Source organism: Podarcis tiliguerta, assembly GCF_965153285.1.
Source record: "Podarcis tiliguerta genome assembly, chromosome: 4".
Classification (NCBI taxonomy): Eukaryota; Metazoa; Chordata; class Lepidosauria; order Squamata; family Lacertidae; genus Podarcis; species Podarcis tiliguerta.
In genome coordinates, this window is record NC_139537.1 from 1,542,513 (window position 1) to 1,569,074 (window position 26,562).

At 46.2% G+C, this 26,562-nt stretch overlaps 1 protein-coding gene and 1 long non-coding RNA gene across 4 annotated transcripts in view; one reads left to right on the forward strand and one right to left on the reverse strand.

Annotated features, from left to right (window-relative positions):
• The window catches only part of LOC310675562 (uncharacterized protein), a 98,315-nt gene that overhangs the window by 24,556 nt on the left and 47,197 nt on the right, over window positions 1-26,562 (forward strand). Inside the window, exons 4-6 of one of the 3 annotated variants that reach the window (XM_083436413.1) lie at window positions 4,373-4,455; window positions 6,162-6,288; window positions 6,915-8,477. In XM_083436413.1, coding sequence (XP_083292539.1) covers window positions 4,373-4,455; window positions 6,162-6,288; window positions 6,915-7,933 — 1,229 coding nt within the window. In that variant the 3' untranslated portion in view covers window positions 7,934-8,477. Of the gene's footprint in view, window positions 1-4,372; window positions 4,456-6,161; window positions 6,289-6,914; window positions 8,478-26,562 lie in introns of those variants that run through there. The other 2 variants (XM_083436411.1, XM_083436412.1) reach the window with 2 other exon arrangements.
• On the reverse strand, window positions 162-24,990 carry LOC310675848. The gene is made up of 3 exons (XR_014510235.1): window positions 24,752-24,990; window positions 11,075-11,125; window positions 162-437 (listed from the first exon to the last, which is right to left on the reverse strand). It is a non-coding gene; the product is annotated as an uncharacterized lncRNA (long non-coding RNA).

Below are 26,562 nucleotides of genomic sequence, written 5' to 3' on the forward strand. Positions count from 1 at the left end.
GGCACATGCTGAACCCCAAGCCCATGGTCTTCCTCCGACCATGGTTTTTAACGGGTCTCCGCCTCGCCGTGGCGGTTAGACACTTCTTTCCAGGGAGCGGTCTCCTCCGCAGCGGAGGAAATCCGCCATTAGCCAGCTGCGCCAACCCAGAAGCCTCTGGGGTCTCCTTCCATTCGGGAGGGGAGCGATTTTCTAGGAAAAGGAGATTTCTGAGTCAGTAAAAAGGACTCAGGATCCCCTGGGTCTGGCATACAAAGGAAAATACCTTGGGAGTGGGACTGCTAAGAGAGAGGGGAACCGAGGAAAAGTGGCCCCTCGCTCACGGACCAAAGTATGAAGCCATGAAGGAAGCTGGGCTGTCCTGTCATAACTAAGTGAGGGAATGAGAGAGAAGCAGCAGGAACAGAGTTCAGCCTTTTAGCATTTATTCTGGATACCTGAAGTGTAATTGTAGTATGGATCCAAACTACAAGAAAGAAGATTCCACCTAAACATTAGGAAGAACCTCCTGACAGTAAGAGCTGTTCGACAGTGGAATTTGCTGCCAAGGAGTGTGGTGGAGTCTCCTTCTTTGGAGGTCTTTAAGCAGAGGCTGACAACCGTATGTCAGGAGTGCTCTGATGGTGTTTCCTGCTTGGCAGGGGGTTGGACTTGATGGCCCTTGTGGTCTCTTCCAACTCTATGGTTCTGTGTAACAACTGATTATGAGAGGAGGGAGTTTAAGAGAAGCTGTACAGTGGTACCTCGGGTTAAGTACTTAATTTGTTCTGGAGGTCTGTTCTTAACCTGAAACTGTTCTTAACCTGACGCACCACTTTAGCGAATGGGCCCACCGGAGCACGATTTCTGTTCTCACACTGAAGCAAAGTTCTTAACCCGTGGTACTATTTCTGGGGTAGCGGAGTCTGTAGCCTGAAGCGTATGTAACCTGAAGTGTTTGTAACGCAAGGTACCATTGTAGTACCTTGTTTAATCCTGTGACATTTAGCTGAAGTAATCAGTTAACGTCTACCTGACAGAGGCCTTCCAGAATCCGATTCAGAGCCAAATTTGGAGACATAGGTCACACAGAGAATTTCAGAATGGCTGGGAGAAAGCAAAGATTGGTTGGATGGGCTTTCAGAGAGCTGTTTCAGAAGTAGATCGCGTGAAAATTGAGAACGGAGGCAGCCAGGAGATGTTTTATTAACACTAGTAACAAAAAGAGTGAAGGACGCAATCCTTCAGAACAGTTTTTGAAAAAAATCATGTGGTTGCCGGACAGAAAGTAGATATCTTTCGAGAGATTCCACTGAAATTGAGACTTAGAAGAACCAAATATAGATATTTAACAATAGCACTCAGGAGAGAAGACATTAGATATAAATGGGAATTCCCAGAGGGCATTTCCTTTACATACATGAAAAGCAGATACAGGCAAACATCAGAATTTCAGAGAGTCCTTTGACAAATACAGGAGAGACTTAGAGTCCAACCCCCTGCCAAGCAGGAAACACCATCAGAGCACTCCTGACATATGGTTGTCAAGCCTCTGCTTAAAGACCTCCAAAGAAGGAGACTCCACCACACTCCTTGGCAGCAAATTCCACTGTCAAACAGCTCTTACTGTCAGGAAGTTCTTCCTAATGTTTAGGTGGAATCTTCTTTCTTGTAGTTTGGATCCATTGCTCCGTGTCCGCTTCTCTGGAGCAGCAGAAAACAACCTTTCTCCCTCCTCCATGTGACATCCCTTCATATATTTGAACATGGCTATCATATCACCCCTTAACCTCCTCTTCTCCAGGCTAAACATGCCCAGCTCCCTTAGACGTTCCTCATAAGGCATCGTTTCCAGGCCTTTGACCATTTTGGTTGCCCTCTGGACACGTTCCGGTTTGTCAGTGTCCTTCTTGAACTGTGGTGCCCTGTGGTGTCCTGTTCCTCCCTCAGCTGAGACCTGGCTGGATGGAGACCTGAGAGCCACCTCTCAATATCTGGAGGGCTGACCCATGGAAGAGGGAGCCAGCTTGTTTTCTCCTGCCCTAGAGGGGAGCACCCAGAATAAGGGACCCAGAGGACCAGAAAGCAGTTTCTGCTGCCTAAACAGCAGGAAGAACATTCTGACGGGAAGAGCAGCAGAATCCCTTGGGAGATGGCGGACTCTCCTTCCTTGGAGGTTTTTAAGCAGAGGTTGGATTCCTGCCTTGCAGCGGGGTTGGAATAGATGACCCTTAGGGCTCCCTCCCATTCTAGGATGAGCTTCCTTGCTTCCTGCAAACCCCTTTTCCCTGCAACCTCTTCCTCCAGTTTCTGGCCAAGGGAGGGAGCAGATCACAGACCAACCAAGAGCGTCCCCTCAAAATGAGCATCTCTGGGATTCTGCAATGCAGGAGAGAAAAGGCAGAGAGGACTGAGCAGGGTAGACCCGGATTTGCAAGAGTTAAAGGGAACTGAGCTGCATTCCTAGAGAGGACAGGAAGTACGGGGGGGGGCAGGTCCTCCAGAGGAAAAACCCCGCCCTCCCCTTCCTGCAAGCGGGCGAAGGGTTGATTTCTGCTATTGCAAAGGCTGCATTGTTCTCTTCCAAGCGGATCTGGTTAGTCTCCTCTCTCTCTCCCCTCCCAGAGGGTGCTGTGGGGAGAAGGTGGGGGTCCCAGGGATGCAGGGGAGGGTGGCTCATGGGGGGGGGGGGAGGTCGCAGGAACTGTCTCCTTCCTTTACATATTTTGGGAGGGGAGGAGGTTACCGCCCCCCTTCCAGAAAAAAAAATATTCAGAGCCCCCTGGGAAATCTAGCAGATAGAAACCTAGCTTCTTTAAATGAGGCTGTCAGTAGGACTTCTGTCGTGTGTGACACGGGTCAGCGTCATTGCACAACAGAGGAAACATGTATGAATGGTTGCTCCCAAACCTCTTCCTTCGTTTCCCTTCTTTCTTTCTGCTTCTACCGCCCCCTTATTGGCAGAGGAGGCCAGCCAAGCAGATGAAGCCAAGCTTTATGAGGAGCTGGGTATGTTTACATGGAAAAGAGAGGAGACAGAGAGGAGATAGGAGAGCCATGTCACCTGGGCGTAGGATTCCAACCAATGGCTTCAAGCTTCAAGAAAGGAGATTCAGACTCAACACACGTAGTCATTTTTCACGAGGTACCAATGACTCCACATTTCCACAATCTCCCTTCTAGAGGCCTACATCTCCTCCTCCTCCTTTTTAGAAAGATAGCTCAGAGTCAGGGCTGTGGTGCAATCCTACCCTGGTTCCCAGCAAGACCCATCCATGCTTGCTCAGGGAACCTTTTTCTTCTCCTGATATTGTACAGCTTTTGTAACAGAACAATGTATTTGTTTTGTAGGATTTGCTAGAGCTTCTCATTTAGACGGACAGGACTTGGCAGAAGACCAAAGGGTTCCTTCCGATCTCTCAGAGGCTTCCTGAGAGCACAGATGGGTGAGCGAGACACAGCTGGCCCTGGAACAGGAAGAGGCCATGCCAACCAAACTGGGAGCAGTGGGGGGTTCTGGGAAAACTCTGTGCAGAAGATCCTGGGTGAGGAGGACACCCTCCGCTCAGAGGTGCAGAGCCAGCAGTTGAGGCAGTTCTGCTTCCAGGAGGCCAAAGGACCCCAAGAGGTTTGCAGCCAACTCTACCACTTTTGCCACCAGTGGCTGAAGCCAGAAAGGCACACAAAAGCTGAGATGCTGGACCTGGTGATCTTGGAGCAGTTCCTGGCTGTTCTTCCACCAGAGATGGAGAGCTGGGTGAGGGATTGTGGAGCGGAGACCAGTTCCCAGGCGGTGGCCCTGGCCGAAGGTTTCCTCCTGAGTCAGGCAGAGGAGAGGAAGCAGGTGAGGGAGACTTTCCTCTGGATACTCCCAAGGGGCTCCAAACAGGACAGGGAACATCCTATAATGGTCTGCTGATGGCCCATCCTTTTTCGGGGAATGAGATCTAACACCCTTAAAGATTCTGTCTGTGTCGTTCTCTTTCTAATATTTCTCACCTTTCATTTACAGTTTTGAATCCTTGTTGTTCTTTCAGAAAAGGGATCATTTTGCAGAAATGGACCTGGATTCCTGTGAGGCAGAGAGGCCTCCGTTGGACACCAGGGAGAGGCCACTGGGTAAGGAGGAAGGTGGTTTTTCTCATTCTGTTGGATTTCCAACTCATCTGATGGTTCTTTTCATCTTGGGTTTTTTTTTGGGGGGGGGGTTGGGAATAAGGGTTCAGAGGAGGGGAAATTTATTTCTGCACACCTAACATGAAATGGGCCTAAATATTCAACTGCACTGAGCAGGTAAGGCTTTCTCAAAGCCCATCTGTAGTTAGAGATGTCGTTTCCCCGGTGAGAGAAGCAGGCAACCCTAGCATCCTGCTTACCTTTTTTTCTTTTGCAGGTGAAAGAATGATGCCAGCAAGACCTCCTGATCCATCTTTTCATGGGGGCAGAAGGGAAGCAGCGGCTGTGGAACCAGATCAGGTATGGGGAAGCTATCCTTGTTGGCTTTTTGCGGTATGGTAGCGCTGCAGAGAGCTTGCTCGGGAGACCATGCATTAAAAAGGGACTCAAAAATAACTTAAACAAGATTTTAATTACAAAAACAAAAACTCCTTTTACACTAAATACATTAACAAACAAACCAGACCCAACCACCAACCCATCCCCCAGGGGATGGCAGAGCTAGGTGCTGCTCCTTATATACTACACCCAATTCCTGACACAGCTTAATCAATGCAACTCAGCAGCACCTGCTATGTTTCACAGCTGTAAAGCTGGATCTCGTTATTTTGCTCTGGCCCCTTAAAGATATACACATAGGGTGAAACAATGACGAACCTTTACATTTAAAGAAAAAATTCAACAATCCTGTGGGGACAGAGGCCGAGGGATGGAGCAATGTCATGGACTGGTTGGGCACAGAGGAATGGTGGGAGGAAGCAGCCGGGGAACCAGGAAGGGAAGACATCTCAGAACCCAAGGAGTGGAGGTGGAACAAGGATGAATGGTCAGAGGAAGAAGAGGGAGAAGCCTGGGAAGAGGAGGTGTCAGAAGCTGAAGGGGTAACAGGGCTTAGTGAGCTGGGAGACTCTGTGGCAGAATGCACTCCACAATCAGAGGCAGAAGATGAAGGAGGCGAGAGGGAGGAGGGAGTTGAGAGGCAGAGGTGAGTCAGGAGAAGGTGGAGCCACTGGGGGCTCCCTCTCCTTCTGCCAGAAGCCACCCTCCCTGCTTGTCTCTTAGAGCCAGGAGACGTCTGACAATGGAGGAGCAAAGGCAGGCTGCACACTGGCGCATTGTTGGATCGCTTGCCAGAAACCCCAGAGAGGAGGGGACTTGGAAAGCTGTGGGGAGCCGGGGGTTTTCACTCTCAGCAACTGCTTTTGTGCAGGAAGAGGCTCAGGGGATGAGCTGTTGTTCTCATGAGGCCCAAAACTCAGCCAAGTCTGTGAACATCGTGCTCTTGCTAATAAAGAGTAAACTCCAGCTGTGAACTGTGGGATTTCCTGCCCATATAACTCTGTGACGCCAGCCTTCTGAATGTTGCCAGTAGGATTCATCTGTAGTTACTGCTTTCATGTAATCCTAGAGTTGAAAGGGACCCAAAGGGTCATCAAGTCCAACCCCCTGCATTGCAGGAATCTCAGCTAGATAATCCAAGACAGATGGCCATCCAAACTAGGCTTCTTGTATTTCTATATTCATCAGTGAATGCTAAAATAGGCTTCTAAGCAGCGGACAGATGAGTAGAAATAGTGGCCAGGATTCACCTAGCCAGCCCCATCTGCTGCAAAATGGGGCCTGCCCCCCACTCCTCCCCCTCTCCATGCCCCCATGAACCCCTTGAATTTGGCTCTAGGGCATTGGGAGGGAACCTCCCCAGAACAACTCACGAGGAGAGGAGAAAGTGGATCCTTCCATCGGGGAAACTGGAATGCTTGCGTAGGCAGAATAACGTAAACATAAGCTGGAGTACCACCTATTTGCAAAAAGACGAATACCCACAGTTAAAATGAAGAATAAAAGAATTCAACTAAAGCGTTAAAATAGGTGCCCATAATTAAAATGTGCAGCAAAGCGATCCTATTGAAATAACACAGCAATTAACAGGAAGGAAACAACAGAGCATTGTGTAGCAGATCATATTTCTGCTGTCTCAGAGGAGGACATTTCCCTTTTTCTTTTAGGGTCCAGTGTGCTTTGAAGATGTCGCTGTTCGCTTCACGGACGAGGAGTGGGAGTTGCTGGATCCTGACCAGAGAGCTCTGCATAAGGACGTCATGGAGGAGAATTGGGGGATCGTGGCCTCTCTTGGTAAGGCTCCCTGTGGGATCGTCCTATCTGCCAGGAAATTCGAAAAATACCTCTATGTGACAAACCTCATATATTTTCACAGCGCCCCCTACAACACCTGGGAACCAAACACCGCCACAAGAAATAGTAAATTACAGCTTTTTCCCTGACCATCTGGCTTTTTCCCTGACCATCTGGTTGGGTTGCCCCAGACAATCTGGGAAGCTTCCAAAACATATACAGTTGTACCTTTGGTTGCGAATGGGATCTGTTCCGGAGGTCCGGCCAGATCCCGAGGTTTTCGCAACCCGAGGATCACTGCGCATGGATTTGCCGCTTTCATAAGCTGATATTTACGTAACCAGAGGGTTACGTAACCCGAGGTGCTACTCTATAAACATGAAACAGTAATAATAACAACAATCTAATCCAATGGAAAAAGTACAAAATTTTTAAAATGAGTAACTTACTTCAAACAAAGCAACATTCAACCAACAATTAGAATCCAATAATAAATACATTGGTTTATTACAAATAACAAAGCTAATGAACACTGCCTTCTCTACAACAAATTTAATGAGCATTATTCCATAACTGGGGGCTCCATTTGTTCCTGAGGCTCTAATCCCTTTTTCTCTCCATTGCAGATTGTGATGAATTGGAAATCAAGAACAAAGGTGACCACAACACAATCTGCAGAGTAGAGAAGGCACGTAAAAATTTGGAATGTGGAAGGAGCTGCAGTCAGAGCTCCCATTCCAGTTCCCATCAACAAAATCTCATTGGAAAGAAACCCTATCAGTGCATTGAATGTGGAAAGATATTCAGTAACAGCCACAATCTCACTTCCCATCAAAGAATTCACACAGGGGAGAAACCCTATCAGTGTGTGGAATGTGGAAAGAGCTTCAGCATGAGCTGTAATCTCACATCCCATCAAAGAATTCATACAGGGGAGAAACCCTATCAGTGTGCGGAATGTGGAAAGAGCTTCAGTCAGAGCTCCCATCTCACTTCCCATCACAGAATTCATACAGGGGAGAAACCCTATCAGTGTGTGGAATGTGGAAAGAGCTTCAGTCAGAGCTGTAATCTTACTTCCCATCAAAGAATTCATACAGGGGAGAAACCCTATCAGTGCGTGGAATGTGGAAAGAGCTTCAGTAGCAGCTTCGATCTCACTAAACATCAAAGAATTCATACAGGGGAGAAACCCTATCAGTGCGTGGAATGTGGAAAGAGCTTCGGTACAAGCTCCGAACTCACTAAACATCAAAGAATTCACACAGGGGAGAAACCCTATCAGTGCATGGAATGTGGAAAGTGTTTCGGTCACAGCCACATCCTCACTTCCCATCAAAGAATTCATACAGGGGAGAAACCCTATCAGTGTGTGGAATGTGGAAAGAGCTTTAGTAAGAGCTGTAATCTCACTTCACATCAAAGAATTCATAAAGGAGAGAAACCCTATCAGTGCGTGGAATGTGGAAAGAGTTTCATCCAGAGATCTCATCTTAATACCCATCAAAGTATTCATAAAGGGGAGAAACAATATAAATGCTTTGAATGTGGAAAGAGCTTTAGTAAGAGCTGTAATCTCACTTCCCATCAAGGAATTCATACAGGAGAGAATCATGGAATTGTAGAATTGTGGAGCTGGAAGTGAACCTTGGTGCAACCTATTCCACCCCATGTGATGCAGGCATAGCAAGTGAAGCATCCATGACAGATGACCATCCAACTTCACTTGAAAACCTCAAAGGATGGAAATTCCAGCACTCCTAGGGGAGTCCTATCCTCTAACAGCTCTTGCTGTCAAAAAGTTCTTCCGCATGTTTAGTCAGTCTTTTTTTAAAAAAAACAAAACTTGAAGCCATTGGTTTGTGTCCTACCCTGTGGAGTAGGAAAAAACGAGCTAAAAACGACACAAGAAAAATATTTCCTTCCCCAGAATTTAAATAATTAAAAAAGAATCAGAAAGCATTCCTTGACTTCCTATCCTCTCTTTCCATGGTTCCTTTTAAGCCCGATTTGTTTATTCTGATGCTCTGGAATTCCTCTCAAACGTAGTGTTGTGTCGTTTTGTTTTAATTCCAGAAGTGCAATATTATTGATTATATCCTCCTGAATTTCTCTTACTGTAGCTAGCTCTGTTTTCATTCTATCTTGATCCCTTTTTATCTCTCAGTTCTCTTCTTTCTTTCTCTTAACTGTCTCCTCCAAAGCTTGGTCTGGTTTTTCCAGACCATTAGTTTTCCTGGATAGTGTTTTGATTTCTGTTGTCAATTTGCCCATCTTTTTGGTGTTATTTTGTAAATCTTTTCCTAATTCCACCAGGATCTCTGCTATATTGGCATCTCCTTAGGTAGTCCCCCTTTTAGTTTGGCTGGTTTTTTTTGTGCCCCCTGTTTTTTCTGTTAGATTCCCCCCCCCCTAATTTTTATTTTTATTAGTTTCAATTCATTATACAACATCAAACATTAAAACAACAAAGACAAACAAAACACCAAAAAAAAGAAACAAAGAAAGAAAAACATTACATAACATAAAACACCAACAAATTAAACTTACAGTAACAAATAACTAACTCACACAACAATAATTGACTTCCCTTCATCTCGGTTTCGGAATGTGTTACAAAAGATTTTTTATCTGCAGTTTCATTTTCTTAAAACTCTTTACGTCGCAAGCATTATATCGAGCTTACTGTGATTTTTAGATTTTTTACATCTGTTTCAATGTATGTCATAAATTTATTCCATTCATTATTAAACTTTGTACCTTTTTGGTTTCTTATTTTCTGTGTCATTTTTGCCAATTCTATATATACATTACATCTTTTATCTCTTCATCTTTGGTGTCCCATTCAAGCAATTGGCTGTACATTTTTGATAGGAGTTTTGATTTATTTTCTAATATTTCTATCTGGAATCTAGATTCCCCCCCCTGTTCATCCCATTCTTTTTATCTTCAGTCCACATGGCATTGATTTGATGAAATTGGATCCAACCCATCAGTTTGTTCTTTATCTCTTCATATGGCCTAATCTTCCATCCATTTTCTGTTTTTACTAACAAATCTTCATAAGTCCATCTTTCTCCTTCAATATTTATTTATTTTTATTGTTAAAATGTCAATTGGTGATAACCACCAAGGGGTATTTTTTTCCAATAATTCCCCCCCGTCTCCCATAGTTCCAACAGTGGCCCTCTAATAATATGATTAGAAAATCCTTTGTGGGCCTTTACCTTATTACGTCACAAATAAGCGTGCCGACCAAATCTTATATTGAAGCCTTCTAAATCTAACAGATCTGTGTTTCATAATACAACTTCAAATTTGGAACCGCAAATCCTCCCCTATCTCTTTGATCTGTGAGTAATTTGAATCTAATTCTTGGCCTTTTTCCTTGCCAAATGAATTTAGAGAGTACCTTCTGCCAATCTTTAAATACTGAGGTTCCCCTGATTATCGGTATATTTTGAAATAAGAACAGCAATTTTGGCAATAAACTCATCTTAATTGCTGCCATTCTTCCCGACCAAGAGAGTTTTATTCTGTTCCAGGTATCCAGGTCCTTCCTTATTTCTTTCCATGTGTTTGTGTAGTTGTCTTCCATTAAGTTTATATTCTTCATCGTAAGCCAAATTCCGAGGTATTTTACTTTTTTAGTTACTTTGATCCCAGTCTGTAATTCAAGATGGTTTTTAACCTCTTCCATCATATTTTTAGTCATTATTTTAGTTTTTGTTCTATTTAGTTTAAAGCCGGATAGCTTTCCAAATTCTTCTAGCAGATCTAACACTTTACCGACACTATTTTTTGGATCTTCCAGTGACAACATAAGATCATCGGCATATGCTTTCAACTTATATTCTTTCACTCCAATTCTTATTCCGCGTATCTCTGAAGTTTTCCTTTTCTTATTTGTAATTATTTCTAACACCATAATAAATAAAAGCAGTGACAGAGGGCACCCCTGTCTTGTACCCTTCAAAATTTCAAAGGATTCTGATAAGTTGTTATTAATAATTAATTTAGCACTTTGTTGTGAATAAATTGCTTTTATTCCTTCCAGGAATGTGCCCTCTATCCCTGCCATTTCCAAACATTTTATTAGAAAATGCCAGGATATATTGTCAAACGCCTTTTCAGCATCAATGAACATTGATACCGCGGGAATTTCATTTTTACATTCTAGGTATTCAATATGGTTTATTACATGTCTTATGTTGTCTTTTATTTGCCTATTAGATTCCCCCCCCCCAATTAAATAATTTTTATTTGTCATTCCGAATGTCTCCACTGGGTGTCTCTCCCACTGTTGTCTTGGGGTATATTATTTTAGTTTCTTTCTCCTATAGTAACCTATGTTATCCATCATTTGAAAACCACAATATTGTTCTCCCTTTCCTCTTCTTTCCATGTTGAGGGTCTGGAGAGAGTATTCAGATGAGAGTTAATCTGGAGGGAGAAGCTGTGGGAAGACTCTCTTCTTCTTCTGGGGTCTCCTTCCAGTTGGGAGGGGTGAGATTTTCTAGGAAAAGGAGATTCTCAAGTCAATAAAGAGGACTCAGAGGATCCTCTGGGTCTGGCAAAAAGAGGAAAATGCCTCAGGAGTGGGACTGCTAAGAGAGAGGTGAAACGAGGAAAAATAGCCTCTCGCTCACGAACCAAAGTATTAAGCCGTGAAGGAAGCTGGGCTATGTCAAAAGTATTTCACGGAAACACCTGTCATAACTAAGGAAGGGAATGAGAGAGAAGCAACAGAAACAGGGTTAAGCCTTTTAGTATTTATTCTGGATACCTGAAGTATAACAACTGATTTTGAGAGGAGGGAGTTTAAGAGAAGCTGTGCCTGTAGTACCTTGTTTAATCCTGTGACATTTAGCTTAAGTAATAAGTTAACGTCTACTTGAAAAAACACATCTCCTGACCTAACTTTCTTTCACTATCCTCTTTTTTTAAAAAACAACACTTTCCTTGTCTAATAATCTCCTGCCTGAGACTCCCTGGATCGCAGTTTCCCTCACACAAGACTCCCTGCAAAATAGCCTCTGGGAAATCGTAGACATTTATTCCTTTGGTGTACCCTGAGGCGGGTCCCCTATATTTAATTTGGGATGATTAGCGGAGAGACTCTACTGCACAGGGGACACCGGACTGACTAGCAGGACATGTGAAAAGGGTCTAGGGGACTTGGTGGACCCCAATCTCCACCTGAGTCCACCATGTGATGCAGCAGCAAAAAAGGCAAATGTTCATCTCTGCTGCTCCCACAGAAGTCCACCATGTCCAGAGGAAGGGGAGTCCGAGTCCTGCTCTCTTCTGCCTTGGTCAGAATCCACACCTGGAATCCTGTGCGAAATTCTGGCTGCCTTGATTCAAGCATCCAAAATTTGGTTTGCCTAGGGAATTCCAGGAGGTGGGGGAATCATTTGTACTTTTCCATTCATCTGCTTGCACAGGTTTAGTTTTATTTGGAGACGGTCACTCCCATTAATTCCACATTCTCCTTGTGTTTCAAAGAAGTGCTTCAGTTAAAGAAGTTGTAAATTCAAACACTGAAAACAGGTAGAGAAAATCAGGACTCCACTGCACCATCTGGTGGCACAATGGTATATTGCACATAGAATGCATATCACTCGCATTTTCTTTGCCCGTCTAATGATGATGATGATGATAATAATAATAATAATAATAATAATAATAATAATAATAATTTATTATTTATACCTCACCCATCTGGTTGGGTTTCCCCAGCCACTCTGGGCAGATCCCAATTGAGTGTTAAAACAATACAGCATTAAATATTAAAACTATTATTAAACTATTAAAAATAACTGTGTGCAAAGAAGGGCTTTCTCTCCCCCCCCCCCCGCCCTGAATCTTCCATCATTCAGCTAGGATGCCTGCGACTTCTCTGCCCACGCTCTCCAGGCCAGGCACAATTTCACAAACTTCCATCATGTTTACTCTTCCTCATTGCTCTAAACCAGCCTTTCTCAACCTGTGGGTCCCCAGATGTTGTTGGACTACAACTCCCATCACCCCTAGCTAGCAAGGCCAGAGCTCAGGGATGATGGGAGTTTTAGTCCAACAACATCTAGGGACCCACAGGTTGAGAACCGCTGCCTAAGCTCAGAAGTCTCTCGGATCATTTTCTTCACCCCTTTCCGTACCTTTTCCAACTTTGCAACCTCGTTTTCAAGGGGAGGCGTCCGGATCTGTACACCCTACGGCATTGCAAAGTAAATTCATAAAATGGCATTACAATAGCGTCCCCTTTAATTCCAACCCCTTTCCTAATTAATCCTGGCATGGGCTGTGGAGCTCATACCTTTGATCCAGTCTCTCTGTTTGGATAAGAAACAGAGGAGAAGTGCGCTTACGGCAAGTGCAGAAACCAAAGAAAAACAATATAAACTCTACTTTCCCAGTTCCTTGGTGCAGATGGCCTACCTCGATGACCCAGGAAAGCTCTGGGTGGGGCTGGGCTTTTCCTGTTCTTCATAGCTTCTCTGCTTACACAGAGGAGACTGGACAGCTGGCAGACAGTCTTCATGAGTCCAATTCTGGCCTGCAGTGTCCAAGGGAAGTCATAGTACCGATCTATTCTGTCCTGGTCAAACCCCACCTAGAGTCCTGGGTCCTATTCTGGGCACCCCAGTTGAAGAAGGGGTGCTGTGGGACAAGCTGAGGGTGCTTAGCCTGGGAAGGAGGAGACTGAGACAGGATCTGAGGGTCATCTTCAAATCTCTCTAGAGCTGCCCCATGGAAGATGGAGCAAGCTTGTTTTCTCCAGTGTGGTGTAGTGGTTAAGTGTGGTAGACTCATAATCTGGTGAACCAGTTTCTTGTCTCTGCTCCTCCACCTGCAGCTGCTGGGTGACCTTGGGCTAGTCACAGTTCTCTGAAGTCTCTCAGCCCCACTCACCTCACAGAGTGTTTGTTGTGGGGGAGGAAGGGAAAGGAGAATCTTAGCAGCTTTGAGACCCCTACGGGTAGCGATAAAGCGGGATATCAAATCCAAACTCTTCTTCTTCTTCTTCCTGCCCTGGAAGGAAATTAATAAAATAGCGCACTGTCTTTCAGGTTGTGTCTTCCTGGAGTTGCACAACTCTGCTGGGTGGAGAGGAAATGGTCTCTCCTCCTTCATCTCAGCTCCACAGCAGTTCTCTCAAAAAGACTTGGCACTCCAGAAGGCGGAACCCAGAGCCCTTTATAACATAAAAACATCATCAAACAAGGAACTTATAGTGCTGGAGAAATAGTAGTTTTTATTCAATTTATACACCACCCTTTATCAGGGTATCCCAGGGTGGTGTACAACATCAAAAGCACAATACAGAACAACAATGATAAAGACATAATAAAAAGCATCCTGTGAGACAGCCTAGTAATGCAGCACTCCTTCTAAAACTTGAGGGGAGACTCACTCCTCACCTGCTTTTACGGCCACTATGGGGCTGTGGTGATTCATCCAAGTGACGCTCCTCTGCTGGCCCTCCGAAGATTCTGACATCGTCCACTCTTTCTCCTGTCACCCACAGACATAGAATATGAAGAGAGTGGTCCTCCCAAACTCTGCCTATCCTCCAACATGTTGCAGAGGGAAATTGGGACCCGCGACTTTTGGGGCCACACTCCTGAATAAGTCACGTAACTCCCACGAGAGCAAGGACCTCCCCCCAAAATGGGCGTCTTTTGGGGTCACAGTTTCACGGGAGCCAAAACAGGACATCCCAGGAGCCAATCAGAAGCCAGGGTGGCTTCTGGAATTGCAGGACGTCCCACTCAAAGCAGGACAGTTGACAGGTATGTGAAGACCGCCAAAGATGGTGAGTCCACAACCCATAGTGCAGGCATCCCCAAACTCGGCCCTCCAGATGTTTTGGGACTACAACTCCCATCATCCCTAGCTAGCAGGACCAGTGGTCAGAGATGATGGGAATTGTAGTCGCAAGACATCTGGAGGGCCGAGTTTGCCTATGCCTGCCATAGTCAATATGGCTGCCTTTCCCACTGGCTGAGATCCTTCTGTCCATTTCATCTGCTTACCCAATCCAGATATTCAGGGCCAACAGGTCCCACCCCTGCCTCCAGCAACTCTCTCCCCTGGGAATGGCTTGGCCAAGAGGTGGCTCCTGTTGTCACTTGTCTCCCCTTCTTCTCTCTGTGAGAATCCAGGGAACAGGAAGGGGAAAGAAACCAAGCAAGAAGATGATCACAGGGTTTTTTTTTTGGGGGGGGGGGGTTCTTAGGAGTCCTGTGTGGCACCTTGAAGGCTCTCCTATTGAAATATACTCGGAGTTGAGTGTGGATTTCATGCTCTTTATTCAGCGCATATTTATGAGGAGGAATGGAAGTTCGCCCGGAATGTCTGCTTTATATTCATTATTTACACAATGGGCTCCATGTGATTGGCTAATTCCAGGATTGACCTGCAGGCAAAATCACTTTTGTGACTTTTGAAATTTGTCCCCACAAAACACTTCATCACAGTTACTTCCTATCTGGTCAAAGGGCCTCTACTGCATGATACCAAATGTAAGAATTCACTGATAAATGTATCTATGTACTGGCTCACTGGGAAAACTTCAGAAATTCATATAATGTGAGCTCAGCTACTCAGCAGCCCCTCTGCCTGAGGGATAATCCCTGACATCCTGATACCTGGCTGGATGGAGACCTGAGAGCCACCTCTCAATATCTGGAGGGCTGACCCATGGAAGAGGGAGCCAGCTTGTTTTCTCCTGCCCTAGAGGGGAGCACCCAGAATAAGGGACCCAGAGGACCAGAAAGCAGTTTCTGCTGCCTAAACAGCAGGAAGAACATTCTGACGGGAAGAGCAGCAGAATCCCTTGGGAGATGGCGGACTCTCCTTCCTTGGAGGTTTTTAAGCAGGGGGGTTGGAATAGATGACCCTTAGGGCTCCCTCCCATTCTAGGATGAGCTTCCTTGCTTCCTGCAAACCCCTTTTCCCTGCAACCTCTTCCTCCAGTTTCTGGCCAAGGGAGGGAGCAGATCACAGACCAACCAAGAGCGTCCCCTCAAAATGAGCATCTCTGGGATTCTGCAATGGAGGAGAGAAAAGGCAGAGAGGACTGAGCAGGGTGGACTCGGCTTTGCAAGGGTTAAAGGGAACTGAGCGGCATTCCTAGAGAAGACAGGAAGTAAGGGGGCCAGGTCCTCCAGAGGAAAAACCCTCCCTCCCCTTCCTGCAAGCAGGCGAAGGGTTGATTTCTGCTATTGCAAAGGCTGCCTTGCTCTCTTCCACGGGGATCTGGTGAGTCTCTTCCTCCTCCCCCCCCCGAGGGTGCAGTGGGGAGAAGGGGGGGGTCCCAGGGCTGCAGCAGGGGGGGTGGCTCATGGGGGGGGAGCCTCTGGGAGCAGGGGGTCCTGCCAGGGAGGGGCGAGGTCGCAGGAACTGTCTCCTTCCTTTAGATCTTTTGTGGGGGGGAGGGGAGGAGGTTACCGCCCCCCTTCCAGAAAAAGAATTATTCAGAGCCCCCTGGGAAATCTAGCAGATAGAAATCTAGCTTCTTTAAATAAGGCTATCAGTAGGACTTCTGTCGTGTGTGACACGGGTCAGCGTCATTGCACAACAGAGGAAACGTGTATGAATGGTTGCTCCCAAACCTCTTTGTTCGTTTCCCTTCTTTCTTTCTGCTTCTACCGCCCCCTTATTGGCAGAGGAGGCCAGCCAAGCAGATGAAGCCAAGCTTTATGAGGAGCTGGGTATGTTTACATGGAAAAGAGAGGAGACAGAGAGGAGATAGGAGAGGCATGTCACCTGGGGGTAGGATCCCAACCAATGGCTTCAAGCTACAAGAAAGGAGATTCAGACTCAACACACATAGTGATTTTTCACGAGGCACCAATGACTCCCTTGTCAATCAGTTCTGACTTCATGCATTGACTGGAAGGAAGGAGCAACCAGGCTGAGTCCCCTCGCATTAATCTCTTCGCTTGCCTCCACATTTCCACAATCTCCCTTCTAGAGGCCTATATCTCCTCCTCCTCCTCCTCCTCCTCCTCCTCCTCCTCCTCCTCCTTTTTAGAAAAATAGCTCAGAGTCAGGGCTGTGGTGCAATCCTACCCTGGTTCCCAGCAAGACTCATCCATGCTTGCTCAGGGAATCTTTTTCTTCTCCTCATATTGTACAGCTTTTGTAACAGAACAATGTATTTGCTTTGTAGGATTTCCTAGAGCTTCTCATTAAGACAGACAGAATTTTAAAAAGATCAAAGGGTTCCTTCCGATCTCTCAGAGGCTTCCTGAGAGCACAGATGGGTGAGCGAGACTCAGCTGGCCCTGAAGCAGGAAGAGGCCATGCCATCAAAACTGGGAGCAGTGGGGGATTCTGGGAAAACTCTGTGCGGAAGATCCTGGGTGAGGAGGACACCCTCTGCTCAGAGGTGCGGAGCCAGCAGTTGAGGCAGTTCTGCTGCCAGGAGCTCAAAGGACCCCGAGAGGTTTGCAGCCGACTCTACCACCTTTGCCACCAATGGCTGAAGCCAGAAAAGCACACGAAAGCTGAGATGCTGGACCTGGTAATCTTGGAGCAGTTCCTGGCTGTCCTTCCACCAGAGATGGAGAGCTGGGTGAGGGACTGTGGAGCGGAGACCAGTTCCCAGGCAGTGGCCCTGGCCGAAGGTTTCCTCCTGAGTCAGGCAGAGGAGAGAAAGCAGGTGAGACAGACTTTCTTCTGGATACTCCCAAGGGGCTCCAAACAGGCCGGAGAACATCCAAAAATGGTCTGCTGTTGGCCCATCCTTTTTCTGGGAATGAGATCCAACACCCTTAAATATTCTGTCTTTGTCATTCTCTTTCTAATATTTCTCACCATTCATTTACTGTTTTGAATTCATATTGTTCTTTCAGAAAAGGGATTGTTTTGCAGAAATGGACCTGGATTCCTGTGAGGCAGAGAGGCCTCCGTTGGACACCAGAGAGAGGCCACTGGGTAAGGAGGAAGGTGGCTTTTCTCCATATGGTCTTGTTCTGTTGGTTTTCCAACTCATCTGATGGTTCTTTTCATCTTGGGTTTTTTTTTGGGGGGGGGTTGGGAATAAGGGTTCAGAGGAGTGGAAACGTATTTCTGCACACCTAACATGAAATGGGCCTAAATCTTCAACTGCACTGAGCAGGTAAGGCTTTCTCAAAGCCCATCTGTAGTTAGAGATGTCCTGTTTCCCCGGTGAGAGAAGCAGGCACTCCTGGTATCCTGCTTACCTTTTTTCTCTTGCAGGTGGCAGAATGATGGCAGCAAGACCTCCTGATCCATCTTTTCATGGGGGCAGAAGGGAAGCAGTGGCTGTGGAACCAGATCAGGTCAGGGGAAGCTGCCTTGTGGGGACAGAGGCCGAGGGATGGAGCAATGTCATGTACTGGTTGGGCACAGAGGAATGGTGGGAGGAAGCAGCCGGGGAACTGGGAAGGGAAGGGGTCTCATAGCTCAAGGAATGAAGGTGGAACAAGGATGAGGGAGAAGAGGGAGAAGCTTGGGAAGAGCAGGTGTCAGAAGCTGAAGGGGTAACAGGGCTTAGTGAGCTGGGATACTCTGTGGCAGAATGCAGTGCAGAATCAGAGGCAGAAGAGGAAGGAGGCGAGTGAGAGGAGGAAGGTCGAGAGGCAGAGGTGAGTCAGGAGAAGGAGGAGCCACCGGGGGCTCCCTCTCCTTCTGCCAGAATCCACCCTCCCTGCTTGTCTCTCAGAGCCAGGAGATGTCTGACAATGGAGGAGGAAAGGCAGGGTGCACACTGGCGCACTGTTCAATCGCTTGCCAGAAACCCAAGAGTGGAGGGGACTTGGAAAGCTGTGGGGAGCCGGGGGCCTTCACTCTCTGCAACTGCTTTTGTGGAGGAAGAGGCTCAGGGAATGAGCTGCTGTTCTCATGAGGCCCAAAACTCAGTCAAGTCTGTGAACATCGTGCCCCTGCTGATAAAGAGTTAACTCCAGCTGTGAACTGTGGGATTTCCTGCCCATATAACTCTGTGACGCCAGCCTTCTGAATGTTGCCAGTAGGATTCATCTGTAGTTGCAGTTTTCATGGAATCCTAGAGTTGAAAGGGACCCCAGGGGTCATCAAGTCCAACCCCCCGCATTGCAGGAGTCTCAGCTAGATCACACAAGACAGATGGCCACCCAGACTAGGCTTATTTTATTTCTATATTCATCAGTGAATGCTAAAATAGTCTTCTAAGCAGCAGACAGACGAGTACAAATAGTGGCCAGGATTCACCTAGCCAGCCCCATCTGCTGCAAAATGGGGCCTGCCCCCCACTCCTCCCCCTCTCCATGCCCCCATGAACCCCTTGAATTTGGCTCTAGGACATTGGGAGGGAACCTCCCCAGAACAACTCACGAGAAGAGGAGAAAGTGGATCCTTCCATCGGGGAAACTGGAATCCTTGCGTAGGCAGAATAACGTAAACATAAGCTGGAGTACCACCTATTTGCAAAAAGACAAATACCCATAGTTAAAATGCAGAATAAAAGAATTCAATTAAAGCGTTAAAATAGGTACCCATAATTAAAATGTGCAGCAAAGCAATCCTATTGAAATAACACAGCATTTAACAGGAAGGAAATAACAGAGCATTGTGTAGCAGATCATATTTCTGCTGTCTCAGAGGAGGACATTTCCCTTTTTCTTTTAGGGTCCAGTGTGCTTTGAATATGTCGCTGTTCGCTTCACGGACGAGGAGTGGGCGTTGCTGGATCCTGACCAGAGAGCTCTGCATAAGGACGTCATGGAGGAGAATTGGGGGATCGTGGCCTCTCTTCGTAAGCCTCCGTGTGGGATCGTCCTATCTGCCAGGAAATTAAAAAAATACCTCTATGTGACAAACCTCATATATTTTCACAGCGCCCCCTACAACACCTGGGAAACTAACACCCCCACAAGAAATAGTAAATTACAGTTTTTTTCTGTGAACAATCTTCCTCCAGTTCTGCCTCCTTCTACCACAGTTGGGCTGATCTGAACTGCCCAGGCATCTTAAATGTCAGCTTCAGAATTGTTAGGAAAGATAAGTAGCTTCTGTCAGGTTTTTTGTTTTTGTTTTTGCTGCTGTCAGTCTTGGGTTGACCAAAGAGACAACTGGCACTGGAGATCGAGGGGATGCCATGAGTGGGCCAAACAAAATCCGTCCCAGAGAAGAGCCAGGCTTATTGAATCTCAGGTAGTAGTAGCAGTGATAATAATAGCAATGGCTGATTAGAGCGTGTCCAGACGAGGTGCAGGCTCCCCTGGGGGATATCATCAATTTGTCCCTTGGCACTGGGATATTCCCAGGGGAACTGAAGGAGGCAGTGGTGCGCCCGCTCTTAAAGAAAACATCATTAGATCCTTTAGATCTATCCGATTACCGTCCGGTTTCGAATCTTCCATTCCTGGGTAAGGTGATTGACAGAGCGGTTGCTGAACAGCTTGGCAGGTTTCTGGATGAAACATTGGCTCTCTATCCATTCCGGTCCGGCTTCCACGCTGGTCATGGGACCGAGACAGCTCTGGTCGCCCTAACAGATGGTCTCCGCAGGCAGCTGGATCGAGGCGGGTCAGGGCTGCTGATTCTTCTAGATCCGTCAGCAGCCTTCGACATGGTCGATCACGAACTCCTGGACCACCGCCTTGCCGACGTGGGGATCCAGGGCACAGTCCTTCAATGGCTGCACTCGTTTCTCTCTGGTTGGTGACAGAGGGTGGCGCTTGGGGGGGGAATTGTCATCGCACCACTCCTTGGTGTGTGGAGTGCCTCAGGGTGCGATACTCTCCCCGATGCTTTTTAACATCTTTATGTGCCCCCTCGCCCAGCTCGCCCGGAGTTTTGGGCTGGGTTGCCATCAGTATGCCGATGACACCCAACTCTATCAGTTGATGGATGGCCATCCTGACTCAGCCCCAGACACACTGACCAGATGTCTGGAAGCTGTGGCTGGATGGTTACGTGGGAGCCGGTTGAAGTTAAATCCTTCGAAGACAGAGGTCCTCTGGCTGGGACGGGACGATATGGGATTGAGGGGCAACTCCCATCTCTTGCAGGGGCGCAATTAGTGCCAGCACCATCCGTTAAGAGTTTGGGTGTAATCTTCGATACCTCCCTCTCTATGGAGGCGCAGATTACAGCTATAATAAAGGCGGCATTTTTTCATCTCCGCCAAGCTAAGCAGTTTGCCCCTTATCTCTCCCGCCCTGACCTAGCCACTGTGATCCACGCGACGGTCACCTCCAGACTGGATTACTGTAACTCGCTGTACGTGGGGCTGCCCTTGAGACTGACCCAGAAACTCCAGTGGGTGCAGAATGCCACACGAGACTCCTTATGGGGTCTTTGCTGCAAGATCACATTCATCCGGTACTATACCAGCTGCACTGGCTCCCAGTGGAGTACAGGATCAGGTTTAAGGTGCTGGTTTTAACCTTTAAAGCCCTATACAGCCTAGGACCCTCGTACCTACGGGACCACCTCTCCAGGTATGCCCCACAGAGGAACCTACGGTCTGCAAATAAAAACATCCTGAAGGTCCCAGGCCACAGAGAGGTTAGGCTGGCCTCAACTAGAGCCAGGGCTTTCTCGGCTGCGGCTCCAGTCTGGTGGAACGCTCTGTCACAAGAGACCAGGGCCCTTGCAGGGCCTGCAAGACAGAGCTGTTCCACCAGGCCTTTGGTCAGGGCGCAGCCTGACTCCCTTCTCTGGCAACCTGCACAGAATTTTGCTTAACGGTTGCCATCCATTTGATTTTAATTTTTATAATGAAATGTTTTTAGAATGTTGGATTATTTGATTGTTTGATTATTTGCTTGTTGTTAGCCGCCCTGAGCCCAGCTTTGGCTGTGGAGGGCGGGATATATATAATATTTATTATTATTATTAATAATAATAATAATTTTTGTTTATACCCTGACCATCTGGTTGGGTTGCCCCAGCCAATCTGGGAAGCTTCCAACACATATACAGTCGTACTTCTGGTTGCGAATGGGATCCATTCCGGCGGTCCGGCCAGATAACGAGGTTTTCACAACCCGAGGATCACTGTTCTCCGCATGCGCATGGATTTGTCACTTTCATAGGCTGAAGTTTATATAACCTGAGGGTTACGTAACCCAAGGTGCTACTGTATAAACATGAAACAGTAATAATAACAATCTAATCCAATGCAAAAAGTACAAAAAATTTACAAAAAGTACAAAATTTTTAAAATGCGTAACTTACTTCAAACAAAGCAACATTCAACCAATGATTAGAATCGGGTAATAAATACATTGGTTTATTTCAAATAACAAAGGTAATGAACACACAGCCAACTGCCTTCTCGACAACAAATTTAATGAGTATTATTCCCTAACTGGGGGCTCCATTTGTTCCTGCGGCTCTAATCCCTTTTTCTCTCCATTGCAGATTGTGATGAATTGGAAAGCAAGAACAAAGGAGACCACAATGCAATCTGCAGAGTGGAGAAGGCATGTAAAAATTTGGAGTGTAGAAAGAGCTGCAGTCAGAGTTCCCATTCCAGTTCCCATCAACGAAATCTCATTGGAAAGAAACGCTATCAGTGCATGGAATGTGGAAAGAGCTTCAGTAGAAGCTCCGATCTCACTAAACATCAAAGAATTCATACAGGGGAGAAACCCTATAAGTGTGTGGAATGTGGAAAGAGCTTCAGTCACAGCCACAATCTCAGTTCCCATCAAAGAATTCATACAGGGGAGAAACCCTGTCAGTGTGTGGAATGTGGAAAGAGCTTCAGTAGAAGCTCCGATCTCACTAAACATCAAATAATTCATACAGGGGAGAAACCCTATCAGTGTGTGGAATGTGGAAAGAGCTTCAATAGAAGCTCAACTCTCAGTAAACACCAAAGAATTCATACAGGGGAGAAACCCTATCAGTGTGTGGAATGTGGAAGGTGCTTCAGTAGCAGCTTAGATTGCACTTCCCATCAAAGAATTCACACAGGGGAGAAACGCTATCAGTGCATGGAATGTGGAAAGAGCTTCAACTACAGCTCCTCTCTCACTTCCCATCTCCGAATTCATACAGGGGAGAAACCATATAAATGCTTTGAATGTGGAAAGAGCTTCAGTAAGAGCTGTAATCTCACTTCCCATCAAAGAATTCATACAGGGGAGAAACCCTATCAGTGTGTGGAATGTGGAAAGAGTTTCAGTCAGAACTCCTCTCTCACTTCCCATCAAAGAATTCATACAGGGGAGAAACCCTATCAGTGCGTGGAATGTGGAAAGAGTTTCAGCCAGAGAGCCCAGTTGAATATCCATCAAAGAATTCATACCAGGGAGAATCACGGAATTGTAGAATTTTCGAGCTTAAAGTGATCCCTGGTGCAATCTATTCCCCCATGTGATGCAGGAATAGCAAGTAAAGCATCTGTGAAAGATGACCATCTAACTTCATTTGAAAACCTCAAAGAATGGAAATTCCAGCACTCCCAAGGGAGTCCTATCCACTAACAGCTCTTGTTGTCAAAAAGTTCTTCCGCATGTTTAGTAAGCCTTTTTTAAAAAAAACAAAAAACACTTGAAGGCATTGGTTTGTGTCCTACCCTGTGGAGCTGGCATCCTATTGGGAAGACCCAGTTCTCTGAGTGCATGTTCTGGAAGTTGGGCAATAGGGGCAGTACAGGATTCCTTTTGGTGTACCGACCTCTGCACTGCACCAAGGATTCCCTGCCTGAGCTGCTCCAGGTCGTGGCGGATGTTCTGGAGACACCTAGTTTAGTTGTCCTAGGGGATTTTAACATTCACGCCGACGCGACCTTACAAGGGGCCGCTTGGGACTTTGTGGAAAGCATGGCCTCCATGGGGCTTTCCCTGAATATGTTTGGCCCAACTCATAGCCCCGGACATGCCTTAGACCTGGTGTTCACCTCTGGATGTTGGTGATCTGACAATAAGTAAAAGCGAAACTAAAGAAGTGCCATGGTCAGATCACTGCATGGTGCAACTGGACTTCTCCGCGAACCTTCCCCTCTTCAGGGAGGTGGGACCGATTCAGATGGTCCGCCCCTTAATGGATCCGAATGGTTTCCAGAGAGTGGTAGGGGATGTTTTATGCCATGTTGATGGCCTTTCAGCTGATTCCTGGTGGCCCGCTGAAATGTGGAATTAACCAGGGCTATTGACTGTTTGGCTCCGAAGCGCCCTCTCCGATTGCATGGGGCCCAGACAGCCCCGTGGTTTTCCACGGATCGGAGGGCAATGAAACAATTGTTGAGACGGGTAGAGCACCGGTGGCGGATAACTCATTCCGAATCTGACCAGACACAGGTTATAGCTCAACGTCGAGCCTACCAAGTGGCGATAGCAACGGCGAAGGAGACTTTCTTCGCCGCCTTTATTGCATCTGCAGAAAACAGCAGCAGGAGACTTTTTCAGGTGGTTCACAATTTAGCAGAACCACCTGCGACATCTGGGCCCAGTACGGGCCACATGATCTCCTGCAATGATTTTGCCAAGTTTTTTGCACACAAAGTCGCTCAGATTCGAGAAGACGTAGACTCCACCATGGGAGCAGGGCCGGGGTGGGAGAGTGCTAGAGTCTTGTCTAGTCAAGTTGTGTGGGATCAATTCCAATCTGTTACCCCGAGGATGTGGACAGGCTGCTTGGACGAGTGAAACCAACCACTTGTCTCCTTGATCCTTGTCCATCCTGGCTTATAAAAGCTGGCCGGGAAGGACTGGGCGATGGGCTTCGTGGGGTGGTGAATGCTTTCCTCCTTGAGGGAGCCTTCCCAGACCCGCTGAAAGAGGCGGTTATTAAACCGCTTCTTAAAAAACCATCTTTAGATGCGGCCACGATGGCCAAGTATCGCCCAGTCTCAAATCTTCCATTCTTGGGCAAGGTGATTGAGCGAGTGGTTGCTGAACAACTCCAGGCATGCCTGGAGGATTAAGACCATTTGGATCCCTTCCAATCGGGAGGCACAGGTCAAATCTGTGTCCAGGGCAGCTGTTTACCAGCTCCATCTGGTACGCAGGCTGAGACCCTATCTGCCTGCGGACTGCCTTGCCAGAGTGGTGCATGCTACACTTATCTCCCGCTTGGACTGCTGCAATGCGCTCTACATGGGGCTACCTTGTCCTGTCCTGTCATAACTAAGTGAGGGAATGAGAGAGAAGCAGCAGGAACAGAGTTAAGCCTTTTAGCATTTATTCTGGATACCTGAAGTGTAATTGTAGTATGGATCCAAACTACAAGAAAGAAGATTCCACCTAAACATTAGGAAGAACCTCCTGACAGTAAGAGCTGTTCGATAGTGGAATTTGCTGCCAATGCGTGTGGTGGAGTCTCCTTCTTTGGAGGTCTTTAAGCAGAGGCTGACAACCGTATGTCAGGAGTGCTCTGATGGTGTTTCCTGCTTGGCAGGGGGTTGGACTCGATGGCCCTTGTGGTCTCTTCCAACTCTATGATTCTATGTAACAACTGATTATGAGAGGAGGGAGTTTAAGAGAAGCTGTGCCTGTACAGTGGTACCTCGGGTTAAGTACTTAATTTGTTCTGGAGGTCTGTTCTTAACCTGAAACTGTTCTTAACCTGAAGCACCACTTTAGCGAATGGGGCCGCCGGAGCACAATTTCTGTTCTCATCCTGAAGCAAAGTTCTTAACTCGAGGTACCATTTCTGGGGTAGCGGAGTCTGTAGCCTGAAGCGTATGTAACCTGAAGCATTTGTAACCCAAGGTACCTGTAGTACCTTGTTTAATCCTTTTTACTTAGCTTAAGTAATAAGTTAACGTCTACCTGACAGAGGCCTTCCAGAATCTGATTCAGAGCCAAATTTGGAGACATATGTCACACAGACAATTTCAGAATGGCTGGGAGAAAGCAAAGATTGGTTGGGAGCTGTTTCAAAAGTAGATCGCGTGAAAATTGAGAACTGGGGCAGCCAGGAGATGTTTTATTAACACTAGTAACAAAAAGAGTGAAGGACGCAATCCTTCAGAACAGTTTTTGAAAAATTCTTGTGGTTGCCGGACAGAAAGTAGATATCTTTCGAGAGATTCCACTGAATTTGAGACTTAGAAGAACCAAATATAGATATTTAACAATAGCACTCAGAAAAGCTGACATTAGATATAAATGGGAATTCCCAGAGGGCATTTCCTTTACATACATGAAAAGCAGATACAGGCTAACATCAGAATTTCAGAGAGTCCTTTGACAAATACAGGAGAGACTTAGATTCCAACTGCTGAAAGGCACATACGGTGTTTTGTTAGAATGGGAGACGAAAGACGAAGAGGTGAAATCAGTTATGATTAAATGGGCACAAGATATAGGTCATAATATTATTGTGGAAGATTGGGAAAGGTTATGGAAAACCGATTTAAAATTCACAGAGTGTTCCTTGCTGAAAAAAAATTATATGAAAATGATGTATAGATGGTATATGACACCAGTGCAGTTAGGAAGAATGAACAAAACCAGCTCAAATATGTTTTGGAAGTGTAAAGAAAGAGACGGGACTTTTTACCATATGTGGTAGGATTGTAATGAAATCAAAAAGTTTTGGGAAATGATATATAATGAGTTGAAGAAAATGTTCCAATTAACATTTGTTTAAAAACCTGAAGCATTCTTGTTCGGGATTGTAGGAAAAGACCTGCTAAGGAAACTGAAAAATATCTTTATGTATGTGACAACGACGGCAAGAGTTTTAACAGCACAAGGATGGAAGAATGAGGAAATCCCGACTAAAGAACTATGGCAAGAGAAATTGATGGAAATCACAGAATTGCCAAATTGACACACAAACTACGTGACAAGGATAACTGTGATTCTAAAGATGAATGGAAACCCTTTACAAAGTACTTACAGAAGCAACAAAATGAACTGGACTCCTTGGCAGGCTTTGAATAAACATTTACAAACTTTTTATTGATAACATTTAGATAGATAAATTAAGGATCTGTACAGTTTGTAACATGCAGAAAATAACATATGTTGATAAACCAGAGAGAGGAGCTGAGGGAAGTCTGGGGGGGGGGTCAGGTTTTCTGGAGAGGGGAAAAATAAGGGGGGGATTTAAGGATGATATGTATTTTGAGAAAATGTTATGTTGAAATTACTAATAAAAATACTTAAAAAAACATTTTGAAAGTGTGTGTGTGTGTGTGTGTTTTTACAATCAAGCAGTGTATACATTTTATGAATATTACAATACATCATAACATCATATAACATAAGCAGGAGTTATGGATTTCATGCTCTTTATTCAGCTCACAGTGGTGAGGAGGAATGGAAGTTCCCCTAGAATGTCGGGGCCCCCAAT